The 15,267-nt window shown below is 37.3% G+C and overlaps 1 protein-coding gene across 2 annotated transcripts in view; it reads left to right on the forward strand.

The window, feature by feature from the left end:
• The window catches only part of TXNL1 (thioredoxin like 1), a 33,883-nt gene extending 31,732 nt beyond the window's left edge, over window positions 1–2,151 (forward strand). For both annotated transcript variants that reach the window (XM_075932631.2, XM_006116575.5), the window contains one exon: window positions 3–2,151. In XM_075932631.2, the coding sequence (XP_075788746.1) occupies window positions 3–32 (30 nt within the window). In that variant the 3' untranslated portion in view covers window positions 33–2,151. The remainder of the gene's footprint in view (window positions 1–2) is intronic.
• Window positions 2,152–15,267: the final 13,116 nt, after the last annotated feature.

The raw sequence follows: 15,267 nt of genomic DNA on the forward strand, positions 1-15,267 counted from the left end.
AGGTGGTAGGCAAGAAAGGAGAGAGCCACTAAGATGGAAGAGACACTGGATCGCCTTATTGCAATCAGTTGGAATCTTCACTTTATCTACAGCTCCTGGATAATTGCTTGACTATAGCCAGAGACTGTCAAATTGTTTCATTTAATGCCATTACCAATAAATCATTGCTTTTGTTGAGAGATGAAGTTTCACTCGAGTGTTTCTGTTGTAATCTTGGTACATGTATTTGTAAATAAAATCCATTACTTTTGCCAAGTTTAATTTTGTCATTGTAATAACAAAGACTCTTCTATAGTTGCATTTAAATTTCAAAACTGGACTGGCTTATCTTTAAAAACAGACTTAATGTAGCCATTTGTTTGTTTAGTTTAAAATGTCAAATTTAAGTAAAACATATTTGGTTTTCTCAAAGTTCATTTTAAAAATAAAATTGAGAGCTACTTTGTTTTAAGTTGGTGCTAATTGGTGGTCAACATTGACACAATATGGATACTTCTCAAAGGGTATATTTTTTTTCTAAAAGTATTCCTTTCCCCTTCCAAAAATATAGGATGAAGAAGCATATTTCATTGCTTATTAACTTTTTTGTCACAAGTTATGCATCAGTTTGAAACTAAAAGTAGGATATGATACTTCACTGCACATTAAGCATCAAAATTCTTGCTAGTCTTTCAAAATATCTCCAGTTTTACTGGAAAATTGTGAACTTGTTAGCCAGCCAGCCTCCCATTGGGTATACAGAATAGGAGATGGCCAGGCACTATTGATACTTGTAAGTTTACCGGATCCCTTTGTTGTTGCTGAACTTAATTGGCATTATATTTTTTTCTCTGAATCTTGATATAGAAGTGCTTGTTACAGATACCATTCTTGCATCTTAATCTGAATTCCTTAAAGTATGGGCATCTGCAATTGATTGTTTAAAACCTTTTTTGCAAAAATTCCCTGGAAAAGTGCACCAAATAATTTTAATAAATTCCTATAAAGTTTTACTAAGTGGTTTTTAATTGGCATAATTAGTTTATTTGTAAAATTAAATTTGTTACATTTCTAATTAAAATAAATCCCAATAAGAATTAAATCCTATCCTAATTGGCATTCTTTTCTTGAACACAATAGGGATTGTTCCTTTTTGGTTTGGCAGATTTACACATTTTTACCAAGCTGACTTTCTCTGCATACACATTTTATTTGGAAGTTTGAGATTGTGCACAAACCACATTTGAGGCACTTTTTTTACTGTATTGCTACATACCCGTCTTTACTCAGACATCTGTATTGTACGTATTTAAAGGCATTAATGCCTTGATTTCTTTGTAATTAAGTGTTTTGCTTAAATGGAATGAGGCATCTGAGATACTGTATATAGAATTTAAAATTACTTTTCAATATAAGCAAGGGCAATATGAATAACTGTTTATAATTTTTGTACACTAATTACCTTTTGGGTTATTGTTAAAGTGCCTCATCTTAACTATTACTTACCTCATACTATTGAAACCTGAAAGAATTTGATAATCTAGTTATTCTCATCTTTGTAAAAGGTCAAATTTATATTTGCCTCTTCTGTGACTTCATTGGTTGCATGGTGCGTACTTTCCATAATATACAATGTAAATAGATCTAAAATATTTAGAGGTAATTGTAATATGTTCAGTTGATGGAAAGAGTTATTAAAATCATGCATATCAAACATATAAAGCTGAAGTTCTGATAATTTCCCTTCTAGAGAAAGAGGTCCTAAAATAAACCTAATTGTTGAAACAAACATGCGTATAAGGCTATATAGTAGAAAAGTCATTTATTTTGGTTATTGCTTTGAGTAATTGATTTCTTAATATGGAAAGCTGCTTCCTCACATTTGATCCATGTTTGACTATTCTAAATAAACCAGAATTAGTTTTCCATCTAGCATGTGGTTATGTGTGTTTTGGAATCATCCAAATGCCATGCCCACTAAGTGGAGTCTAATGTTGGCTACCTTAAGCAACAGTCACTAATATTCACTGTCTTTAAGCTGCATCACACTGTTGACCATTTAATTTGTAATCCTGTACAGCCCCATGCTTCTTTTAGTATTATAGCTAGTCAATTATTCCTGAATGTGTATTTGTATTCTTTTCTTAATTGTATTAAATTGCCCTTCATTGATTTTTTTCATGCTGCTGACTTCAAACCAGTTCTCTAATTTGTCAAAATTATTTTGAATTATAATTGTGTTCAAGTGCTTACATCCCATAATGGGAGGTGTTTGCAATTTTTATAAGTATACTCCTCATTCTCTTTTCCAGTGCATGCTCAAAAGTCTGATGGGTAACTGTTAGTCTGTACCTTCAAAAATGAGTAGTCTTGTGACACCTTAGACACAAATGTGGGTAAAACTCACTTCTCTTCTGTAGTGGATTTTGCACACACAAGCTCATAATACTATATATATTTTTGTTCGTTTCTCAGGTGCCACAGGACTAATCACTTTCATTAAAATCATTAATGAAAACATTAGTTCAAGTGCTCGCCCCCAAGCTATGTCATCCCAATTCAACAGCAAACCATTGATAGCCATTCCTTAAGTACAGTCTTTAAAACAGCTGTGTCCCCACCTTATAGTATTTTCAGAGTGGATTTCCCCAGTTTGCTTATGAAAGTGATGCACAGGACTATTAAAAGCACTACTCAAATCAAGTTACAGCATACCTACTGCTTTCTCTCTGCTTTGCACTTCACTAGTCCAGTAATGCTGTCAAAGGTAGAAATTAGGGGAGTTCATGATTTTTTTTCTTGACCAATCCATGATGGTATTCCTATCATTATCCTCTAAGTGCTTAAAAATTGCTTAGTTCCATTATTAGTTCAGATATTAAATCAGGCTAATCAATTTATAATTCCCAGCATTCTTTGTTCCCTTATTTAAGGATAGGTATAATGCTTGCTTTTTTCCAGTCCTCTGGGACTTCATTTGTCCTTCAGTACTAAGTTAATTGCTAATAGTTCAAATATTCCTTTTTATATTACTTTATATAGTTTAAATATTTTAGGATGAATTTCATCAGGCCCTGTTCAATTGAACATCTCTACCCTTATAGAATCATAGGACTTCATCTAGTCCAGTCCCTTGCACTCATGGCAGGGCAACATATAATCTAGAGACCATCCCTGACAGGTGTTTCTCTAACCTTTTAAAATGTCCACAGTGATAAACTTCTGCGACCCCTTTGGGTGGTAGAAATATTACCTAAATATTCTTTAACCTGTTCACAACCCAAAATTGGGCAGGGAGTTCCCTTCCACCTTGGTAATAAAATTGTGTTAAGTATCTGGTCACCATTAACTTTTTAAATGAAGACTGATGCATAAAAGATATTAACTAGCCTTGTTGTCATCAGTTGCGAACTCTCCCTGGAAGAAGAACTTAAGCTTTTTTTTCTTGTTCCTACTGTATTTAAAGAAACTTTTACTGCCTTTTATGTCCCTTGCCCCTTATTGTGCCTTAGTCTTTGGGCACATCTAAACGATATTCCTTTTCCAAGAGGAATATAAATGAGCCCAATCAAAAGTACAAATGAAGTGTGGATTTACAAATCAAATGCTTCATTTGCATAATCACGAGTGCTTTTTTTGAAAAAGGGTTTTTCAAAAAAGAAACCAGTCTAAACGGGGGAAAACCTTTCTCAAAAGAACCCCATCTAGACTGTGGGGTTGTATGTACTCCTGAAAAATGAGGTGGATTCTTTTGAAAAGCAGGGGCTTTTTTTTTTTTTTTCAAAAGAACCCCATCTAGACTGTGGTTTCTTTTTCGAAAAAGCGCACTCAGGCGATTATGCAAATGAAGTACAAGATTTGTAAATCTGCGCTTCATTTGCATTTTCAATCCAGCTTATTTACATTCCTTTCGGAAGAGGAATATAGTTTAGCTATATCCTTTCTGATTTTTTTTTTGGTCCCTTCGTTTGTGCTATTCTTCTGTATTCTTCCTTATTAATTTGACCTGTTTCTACTTTTGATAGTATTCCTTTTTGATTTTCAGGTCAAAGATCTGCTGATGGAGCCATGTTGGCCTCTCATTCTTCCTATCTGTTCTTCACATTGGGATAGTTTGCTGTCGTGCCTTCTAATACGGTCTCCTTTAAAACTGCCAGCTCTCCTGAATTCTTTTCTTAGATGTTTTTTTCCAATGGGACCTTATTTACCAGTTTTTTGTTAACATCTTTTTTGAAGTTTATTATCTTTATTCTGCTACTCTCATTCCTTTTTTGCTTAGAATAATAAATTCTGCCCTTTCATTATGTTCAATGGAATTGCCATATGCCTTCAGATTCACAGACAATTCTTCCGTGTTGATCAGAATCGCCTCTAAAGTGGCTGTTCCCCTGGTTCCATCTTCTGCTTTCTGAAACAGTTATCCCAAATACATACCAAGAGCTTAGAAATGTTGAGTTTTACTACATTACTTTGTAGTAAAATTACAGATGTCCACATGATTAAAATCCTCTGTTACTAGCAGGTATTGTTTTGGCTGTTCTTCTCTCTTCTAGAAATGCCTTCACCACCTTTTCTGCCTGACTTGGTCACCCATATTTTTCCTCTGTAAATTTTCACCCGGAAATTTTCAACTGACCTGTTTCTCACTACTTTCTGGACTTCAGAACAGTTCTCCATTCTCTGGATCTATAATGCAGCACCACCTTTCTTGTTCCAGAACAAGCTGAAGTCCTATATCCTAACATTCCAGTCATGAGCAAAGCCTGGTGTGGGTACAATTGTCTACCCCTAGATGCAGATTTGTGTAGATAGACATCAGTATCTGTTGATCAGCAGGGCTCTACTCCCACAAAACACTGGCCAAAGGGGAGGAGTTTGGTGCTGCTACTTGCAGCATCTCCAGGGAATGCAGGCTGCACTGCTGCTAGCCCTGCCTTGAACCACCTCTCCTGTCCAGTGTGGAACAATCTTACTGGCAGCAATGTAACCACAAGGCTGTGAGGGAGCTGCTGGCACATGGCACTGGCTCCTGGGAGGTATGGCACTGCACTCGTCTCTTTGGCCAGAGCATCTCTTGGTCGCCAGGAGCCCTTTAGACCAGTGGATAGTGATGTCTGTGAATATCTGTACCCTGGATAGACAATTGTATCTGCATAGGGTTTCATCATGAAATTTGCCCCATGAAGTCTGATGCCAATTTACCTTATGTCCTAATACTACCACTTCTTCCTGTTTGCATACTGCTTTTATTTGTATGTAGACACTGAAGATGTTGAGAAGATCCTTCTACTTATTTGCCTCTTAGCTCCTATTTATTTTCCATGTTTGCCCCATTATCTAGCTCTTAATTAATGGCTCCTTTTTTAATGCTTACCCCTGGACTTTTGTCACCTGCTCCTTTTGAACCTAGTTCAAAGTCTCCTTCACATGGGTGGTGGTTATGAAAGGCCAGGGGAGGCTAAGCCTCCCCAAATGGGATGCAAACCAGCCTGCTGGCTTTGGAACCCTGCCTCTGAAAGAGTATCGAGACTGTAGTCCCACCTGTGCTCTGCCCCAAAGCCCTTTCCTGCTTGTGCTCTTTACCCATCTGCTCTGCTCTTCTTCCCACTGATGTTCAGCCCTTGCTTCATCTCTTCTCCCTGAGAATTGTCCCCAACAGTGGGAGTGGAGAAGCATGTGTTAGGGGGATCTCGGTGAGAGAGGCAAAGAGGCATGGGTGGAGAGGTTTTGGGGGAATGGGAAAATCACAGGGATGAGTTTGGGCCTCGGGCAGAGTAGGTATGGAATGTGAGTAGGTCCTTGGTGGGAGGAGTTTCCAAGAAAATAAATGGAAAATTAAATAAGTGTATAAATTTCCACATAAAAATACTAATGTTAGAAATCTACAGTGCCCCCAAGATTGTCGTTTGAACCACAGCTTGATTGAGAGAGAGATCTCTCCTGGCTTGTTCTAGGTGCTAAGATGATAATCAGAATACTCAAGAGTTCAGATCCTTGAAGTTAATGAGGTTTGCATAGCCATAAAAATCCCTTAGCTATAGATTTCTTTGTTGGATCAAGTCCTAAATATTTGCCTTGTGTGCAAATACAGGGTTTGCTTTTAACACAACATAGTTTCAAGAGAATTAAGGCAAAGCTAATATTACCAAAGTAATATTACCAAAGAGCAATGATGGTTCCATACTGAAGCAGACTCCCATATCTCCATCCTTTGATCATAAATTTAGGTTCAAAGCAGAACTTCCAATCTGTGAACATTGCAGCATATTTTACTATTAAAGAAAAGGGTAATCTTAAAGTGAACAAACAAACATGTATTACAAACTAGAAATGGATCAAAATAATAGAAATAGAGACAAATTAAATCACCTTTTGGTGCTTTAGAAAATCAGCTTTTTCTGGTAAATCATGTTGCCAACATTGATTATAATGAGTCTTGAAATGCTCAGTGAATTTGTGTTAAAGCCCATGTAATTATGTCAATATGCAAGAATTCCAGCTTTCATTTAAAAAACTGTTCTTGGCTCTTATGATTCCAGAGAAAATCTTGAAAATGTGATTCAAGTGTACCCAAAAGTCAAACTCCAAGGCTATGTCTAGACTACATCCCTTTTTTGTAAAAGGGATGTAAATTAGATGTATCGCAATTGCTAATGAAGCGGGGATTTAAATCTTGTGGAAAATAAAGCCTTTTCTGAAAGATCCCGATAAGGATTGCGATACGTCTAATTTACATCCCTTTTACAAAAAAGGGATGTAGTCTAGATGTAGCCCATAGGTAAATAACAGGTACTGCCGACAGACTTGCCAGTCTCCTGGGCAAGATGGGGGTGAGGGAGGCTGGCTCTGTACTCTAAGAAGAGGCAGGCCTCAGCAAAGAGGGTGGGGCTGAGGGCAGCCAACTCTGAGAGCTGGGCTGAGTATGTGCTCTAAGTGCAATTTAAAGGACCCAGGGCTGTGTCCACTGCAGCTCCTGTGAACGTAGGCCCTTTTGAATTGTGGAGCCTTAGGGCAACTGCCCCCTCCTTCCTTCCCCCATCTGCAGATTTGCTCAAAATAGAGATGGTTTGGTTTTGTAATCACATTATTTTTAATCCAATTTCATATTTGAGACCTTGATAAATAATTTGTACCCTGATTTGGCAATAGTCCATATGGCACTGAATTTTAGCTCATGCCCTAGTGCAGTGGTTCTTAACCAGGGGTGCACGCACCCCTTGGGGATGTGAGATGTCCTTTCTGGGGGTGCGAGATATGCCAGATTTTTATATTATATCTTAGGTTTAAAACTGACCTACTTCACCGATTTTTAATAAGGGGTGTGAGAACATATTTTGAGAACCAAAGGGGTGCAGGCTGCATTGGGGTTAAGAACCATTGCTCTAGTGACTAACATAAATAATTATAAAATGCACCCAAATTATAAGAATTTCAAGGCAAGACCTATTATTTGGCCTACTGCAGCTAGCAAAATAAAGCCCTGGTTTTGCAGTTCCCATGCAGTGCTGAAATATAATAAATAATATTTGTTAGTCTGTAACTGGAAAAACTTAAACAACGAATAGTCTAGCAACACCTTAAAGACAATATTTATTATAAAACAACAAATATTCTCGTAACACCTTAGATGTAGATGGAGAGAGCTTTCATGGGCACAACCCACTTCAGATGAATGGCGTTATTAAAGGTCCAGTTTCTAAATAAATAGCAGATGTGGGGGGAGAAGGAAAAAAAGGGGGAGGGAAAAGAATAGTCAGTTATTAATAGCCAGGCTACATGAAGCTGACAGAGACGGTACTAAGTGTTCTTAAGTACCCATTGTTTTGTTTTTTATGTCATTAGGATGTGGAATGTAGGAAGCCATCCATTCAATGTCTTTTGTTGTGTGGATGGCTTGCTACCTTCCGTATTCTAATGACATAAAAAAACAAACAATGGGCGCTTAAGAACACTTAATACCTTCTCTATCTCCTTGCTGTAGCATGGACACTGACTATTCTTTTCCATTTTTTCCCTCTTCTTTTTCCTTCTCTCCACCCCATCTGCTATTTATTTAAAAATTTGACCATTAATAACACCATTCATCTGAAGAAATGGGTTGTGCCCACCAAAGCTCATGATACCATCTACGTGTTTTGCTAGTGTCTAAGGTGTTGCTAGACTATTTGTTGTTTTATAATAAATATTGTTGCCTACTTTCTCCACTAGATGTCACTAGCAGAACATTTAAAATACATTCACTGCAATTCTACATGGGTACTTTGTATAGTCAAAATTTTCTTTAGCTGTTTGGAAATTTTCCCTTTATTTTTCTGTGTGATTTTCCCTTTATTTTTCTGTGTGATAGTTTGAGCAAGTTTTCTATTTCAATTTTTTTTTAAATCTCATTTCCATACAAGTAGTAATATCTGATTGCTTCACCACAGACTATACACAAATAAGGTATTTAAATTACAGTAACGTTGGACAGGGGCGTTGTGGCCAAATTTTCAGGAGAATGAGCATATGGAAATAGTAGGTTATGATTATGTAGAGCATGGTTTGATTGCTTTTGTAGAGTCAGGGGAGGGAGTCTTGGAGTCATAAACTGAAGATATGGGGATTTAAGGGTCCCTGACAGAAGGGAGGATCTTACAAAGGGTGGAGTTCATTTGATAGAAGCTGGAGATCTAAACAAGTCCATGGATAGGATGGGACAGAAAACTTTAACTGGATTCAACTTGACAGGAATCCCAGTATTTCTGAGGATGTGTTTGTTGACAAAGTGAGAGAAGGGGATATGGATTTGGGTTTCTAATGTGTGGGATATCTAAAGTTGAATGCAGAAAATAAGAGGCTTCAGGGAGGGGAGTAACGATGGAGGACTGAGAGTGTTTATTATGAAGAAAAGGTGTTTATTATAAAGATGTTTGTCATTCACGGTTCATTGGCGAGTAATGAAACTAAACAAAAAGAGGCCATAGACTTCAGTAATTTGGGGCAGTTATTTGAGAAGCATGTTCTAGGGAAAGAAAGAAGTGAACAATGATAAAGCAGACAGACTAAAAGTTGAAGAGCCATTTCAGGTTAGATTTAACTATGCAGGAAGTGGGGAAGGGGGAAAAAATATTCAAGCTTTTTCTTAGAAAGAAAAGTCTGACAATGAGAGGATAGCTGGTGAGAAAAGTAAAAGCAGGGATTTCAGAATACAAATCATAAGATCATGGATGATATCCAGTGGACAAAGCATGGCTTGTTTTTTCTATTGTATGTAAAGGAAATGTTGGTAGAATTAATCACAAACCTTATGTAAATCACACCACTTACAAATGAGCAGTAGTCATATTTAATATGATCAGTGCTTAATTTGTAATGAAAGAGGTGCCAGGCATCAAATAATTAGGTGTCTAGGCTCTCACAGTTTTTTTTCTTTACTTTCATAACTGACACGGCAAGCGCAGAGGTGTCGAGGCTATGAACTGCCAAGCCTAGAGGTGCCAGGGCTCAGCTCTGGCAAGTCAGACACAAATTAAGTGCTAAATATGATTCAGTGCATTTACTGAAACTGAGTTGAGAACTGCAGACCCAAAATTTCAAATGGGAGATATTCAGGTCTATGTGTAGAGAGTGCATCCTGAAAAGTACCTCTGCTGACAATACATGCAAGCTGAGTGACTATACAAGAGGTTAGTTTGGCACCCAAATCGCCATTTGTATAACAATTTTTGCATATGAACTTATGGCCTCCATTTTAAAAAAATGCTCCTGCCATCAAACCAAATCAATGTAACAGGTTAAGTGAAGCCTAAAAGACATCTACAAGTAAATTTTGTTCATTTAAAACATGTATTCTCAGGGTCCTATGGTAGTGGAATTTGCCACAGAAGTCCTCCTCTGTGTTGAAATGTATTCTAGAATCCAAGTTTTCATTACAATCTCTCTAGCCACCTAATGGCTTTATAGGAATCCTTTAAAATATGAACTGAAGAGATACAGTGATATCTGGTTGAGTCTGTAGGAGTGCCTGAGACAATCTCTAAGAGGAGTGAATTGCCCCAGTCATCTCAACGGGGTGTTGACTGTGAAAACGAATGATGACAATTATCATGCCAATTTCCACTGCAGATCAGTTTAGCAGAAACATCCAGCTAATACATTTATATCACAATCTGCAAACTCCCTCCTATGTCCCACCAGGTGCCAGGAGCCTACTCATTTGCCAAAATCTCCAACTTCTACAAATATCCATCTTACAGTTATGTATTGAAAATGCAAACTTCTGCAAGACACTGAACATTAAAGGGGAAGTATAAAACAAATATAATTCAGTTTGAAAGTAGTCAACTAATATTTATTTCATCATTTTTTAAAATATATGAGGACACTGGCCACAAATTCTCAATTCCGCAGCACCTTGCCATAGAATTTAGGTCAAGTTTGCTACAGAGCACACAAAGTCTTCCCTATTTTGAATGTTTAAACCCATCTGCTTTGGTAGAAATCACATCAAGATCTCAGTGAACATTACCCTTATATTATCCATATGGTAAAGCTTCTTGCTGATTTTTAAATTAAAGACAACCTTGTTAAATAGAGTTTGACGTGTTGGATCTCTGTGTAGGACCTGACTAATTTACAAATATTAGCTCCACAATGTACATTAACAGTGAGAACACATGTATATGTACACATCTATATACAATTTCTTTGTATAAATACAAACATATACTGTTTTAAACTCCACTGCAATTTTACAAAATCCTCTCTCAACAAAACAGTCACAGAATTTGAAGATTTAACTTGTAAAACTGAGACAAAACAATAGACAATTATAGAAGATGCATGTTATAGGAATTTTAACATGCAGAACATAGTCCTACATTGGATAATAATGGTATTGAGGAATCTGCAGCTGCTTGTATTGGATGTGAGTAGAACCAGTCCTTGGAGAGTGGGAAATGGCAGGAAATGCCTCTAACTATTGTAATCTACAAGATTATCCCATTAATCATATTTGTCTCCTGAAATACCTTAGTACTAACTGTAAGTGTTGTTTTTCCCTTGGTGCATCACATGCAAAAAAGCCTCTAATTGAAAACAATACAGAGACAAAATCAAAATCCTTGTAGGTGTACATAGAGTTCTAGCTGCTATTGCAAGTGAAATGAATGGCATACAAGAAGCCATGCCAATAGGATTGTCTTCTTTTTATACCTGTAAAATGTTATCATCTGTTTTGACTCTTTCACATTTTCACAGCATAGGATGTGTGCTATTGCTTGTTTTCCATTTGGAAGGATTTTATGGGCTAGTGCAGAAAACACAGGAAAGAAGACAGAATCAGTAACAATGAAAATATATCCTGCAAAACTGCATTATAAATTAGTTTGCTTAATAAATAGCCTAAAAGAGCTCAATATTGTTGTAGCTGTGACTCAACAAAAGCTGTGACTCAATGGTAAAATAAAGCTATGGGATAACTTATGCCTAGATGGCATTTCACTGCAACTAATGGCACTCTGTGTGGGTGTTAGGATCCATGAAGGATAGACAATTTATAAAATCTTCAGACCATAAACAGGAAATGAACCAATAGTTGATACCAAACATGCTGTATGGTTACAATAAACCATTGTTGGACACACAAAAATCATAACCAGTTGTAAATTATAAAAATAATTATTTAAAATTTAAACTGGATCCATCACATTTTAAAATTACAATTAAAATTAATCCTTTAATTAATTGATTCACATATTTTGTGGAAGAAATATATCAATGATCCACTATCGGTCATAAAAAAGGATTATAATTCTGTATCATTTGAAGTCTTTAATGGTTTCATCATAAAAGTAGGCTAATCATATTGTTGGCAGAGTTTTGTTTTGAGTTTGAAGAGAAGTCAGGACGTATCAGTTCCACCTATAAACCCAAAGTGAAATTCTAATGCTGAAATACACATGGCTTGAAACCAAAATAATTTTTGCAAACTCTGTGCAGAGTGAAACATGTCAGGTTTATTAGTTCTACCACTTTCCTATCATGAGACTGTCTTTTAGAGAGCATATTAAAAACCCCTGGCACCTTGACATTATTTTTATCCATGGTGCATAGACTAAAATTGCTGCTGACATACTTGATTACTATATTCATTTGGTAGAAAACACTATGGTTAAAGGCTTGGAATGATTCTACTTATAACTTTTTCACTAGTTCATGACTTTTTGAAAAAATGATAATTAATTATTAAAATTTCCATGTACTGTCTCTTCTCAGAGAAGAACCCCTTTTCCTTCTTTTGTTTTTTGTGATGTTTTGAGGAAGATCTTTGGCTGTTTTTACGTATAAAAAGAAAATATTGCCTTTTGTGTTTTTTTTCCCCAGCAAGATCACAGATCAAAACAGTGATTATATTCTGTGACCACTTTTAACATTGAGCTAAGAGAGCCATATTGATCGCTATTCAATGTAGTTATCCTACATGACATACTGTAGTGGCTGTAGCATTGGATCCTTCTCAACAGTTAGAATTTGGCCTAATGCCTCCTTTACTGGAGGGGCCATAAAGTCCTGTCTCTTCCCACTGTCTCAGTAATCACATCACATTGTTCAACTGAATCCTGTTTTTTTAAGGTTTAACTAACAACGTCTTTAAATAAACAAAATAACCTATTCTGAGTAGAGATAAGCATAATAAATCACAAAGGTCAGATTCAGTTGTGAATTCTTATGCACATTTTCCCAAAGTTCAGGATGTTCAAATCTGACCTACCGATTCAGACACATTTTACAAATAGGGCTAGACTGTGTGAATCCTGCTGCCCAGAGTTTAAGCCTTTGGGCTTTAGCTTTAGCTCTGACTAATAGGGCTTGGCCTTCAGTTCTGAGCCCAAGCAAATCTAAGCCAGCCCTACTTTGGGGTTCCAACCCAGAAGCTGACAACCTCTGCGATATAATTGATCCAAAAATAATATTTTGTCTTTGGCATCTTACATTTTGAAACTTAAATGAGCCATATAACCAAACACGGTTTTTAATAGAACAATGCTATAAATATCATCAAGGATTTCAGGAGATAACAGCATCCTTTACAGTTTAGCATGAATCAAAATTATATTTATATGTCTTTTAAAAAACATATAAAATTTAACATAAGTCAGGCCCACTCAGAGAAGAGCAGTGCATATGCTGTATGTCCTTTTGGGCTTGTAACCAATTGGAGTGTTAGCTAGTTATAATTTGATGGTAAGTGAAATAATCTTAGCATTCAGCATAATACCTTCCCTGGTAAGGGCTCAATATAATCTAAGGGTGGCAATTGCCATAATGTCTGGGTACTAAGTCTAGTTTTCATATGATAATAAACATGACTATAGGCTATGTTCTTGTGGTTCAGGCAACCTATTTTGTCTTTTGTTTTGTTTCATGTACATCAGTCTCTCTCTCTCTCTCTCTTTTCCACTTCCCATTCTTCTTCATCTGAATCTTTTATTGCTGCTGGGTGTGAAGATCTCCATGGAAAGTGGTACAGAGATGAAGACCCTTGCAGGCCACAGAGATAACTTTTATCAGTCCTACAAAACCAAAGAATTCTATATACTCTCATTCACCTTTTACTATCCTACATACTCTCATCCACCTTCTGTAGAATCTTACCTCACTCCTTTGTTATCCTATTGCTACTAGCTTTGTTTCCATATTCCCTGGACTGAGCTCTATCTTATGTTCTAGGTTCTTGTTTATCATAGACACTGACATCTATTGCAGCTTTCTGCACCAGCTGTGAAGGAGGTGTGTGTTCAGGTGTTGTCTTCATCTGGTGAGTTTCAGTAAGGACAACTGCAGAGTCTTGTACTTAGGACAGAAGAATCCCATGCTACAGGCTGGAGACAAACTAGCTAAGCAGCAGTTCTGCAGAAAAGGACCTGGCAATTACAGTGGACAAGAAGCTGGATTTAAGCCAAGAGTGTGCCCTTGTTGCCAAAAAGACTAATGGTATATTGGGCTACATTAGTTGGAGCATTGCCAGCAGATCAAGGGAAGTGATTATTCTCCTCTATTTGGCACTGGTGAGGCCACATCTGGAGTATTGTGCCCAGTTTTGGGCCCTCCATACAGAAAGGATGAGGACAAATTGGAGAGAGTCCAGCAAAAAGCAATGCAAATGATTAGGGGGTTGAGACACATGATTTATGAGGTGAGGCTGAGGGAACTGGTTTTATTTTGTCTGAAAAAGAAGAATGAGGGTGAATTTGAGAGCAGCCTTCATCTACCTGAAGTGGGAAGTTCCAAAGAGGTAGGCCAGTGCTTTTTTTGTTAAAAAAAAAAAAAAAAGTGCCGGTACTAGAGTTACCAATGGTTTTGTCAAGCAACAACAACAAAAATTCGAGCAAAAAAAGGGGGGGGGGAGGAGATGAGGAAAACTTGTTGGGAAAAAAAAAGGGTCTTGGCCTCTTTAATTGCCGCTTGTCTTGAACAGGCTTCCGTCCAGCATGGTGCGGCTGCTCCCAGGGTCAGCTGAGGGCTGTGCTAGAGAAAAGTGGCGAGTGCTCCCAAAGAAAGGTGATGGTGCACCGTACCATTGTGTACCATCACAAACAAAGCACTGACCTAGACTATTCTCAGTGGAGGCAGAGGACAGAACAAGAAGCAATGGTCTCAGGTTGCAGTGAGGGAGCTCTAGGTTGGATATTAGGAAAAACTATTTCATTAGGAGGGTGGTGAAGCACTGGAATGGGTTACCTAGGGAGCTGTGGAATCTCCATCCTTTGAGATTTTTAAGGCAAGGCTTGACAAAGCCCTGGCTGTAATGATTTAGTTGGGGTTGATCCTGCGTTGAGTGGGAAAGCGGGGATGGGGGAAAGAGAGAGGAGATGGGAGAGTGGAAAGGTTGGGATTGGATTGGATAACCTCCTGAAGTCTCTTCTAACCATAACCTTCTATGATTCATATTGGTAACACTTGCACCTATAGCACTTCTTAATCTTCTTCTGGATCTCATATTTAGAACAGGAGAAGGTACAGGATTCAGCATTTGCAAAACTCCACAGATGAAGGCTGTTGAGGATAAGAATTACATTCCCACCACCACTGTCTAGATGATGTTCAAATGAAAATTGCAGCCAATTTGAGGCAACACTAGCCACTTCTGCAATGTCTAGTATGTGGATAAGTAATAAACCATACAAGCAGTGAGGTTTAGCCATCCTTATTAGGGTCAGCAAACATTTGCACCAAATGGAGAAGTGTTCTGTTTCTCTCTAAAATATGAATGAATTAACATGTAGCATCATGAGCCAAATTAGTAAT

This window comes from Pelodiscus sinensis, chromosome 6, assembly GCF_052426305.1.
Source record: "Pelodiscus sinensis isolate ZL-2025 chromosome 6, ASM5242630v1, whole genome shotgun sequence".
In the NCBI taxonomy this organism is placed as follows: Eukaryota; Metazoa; Chordata; order Testudines; family Trionychidae; genus Pelodiscus; species Pelodiscus sinensis.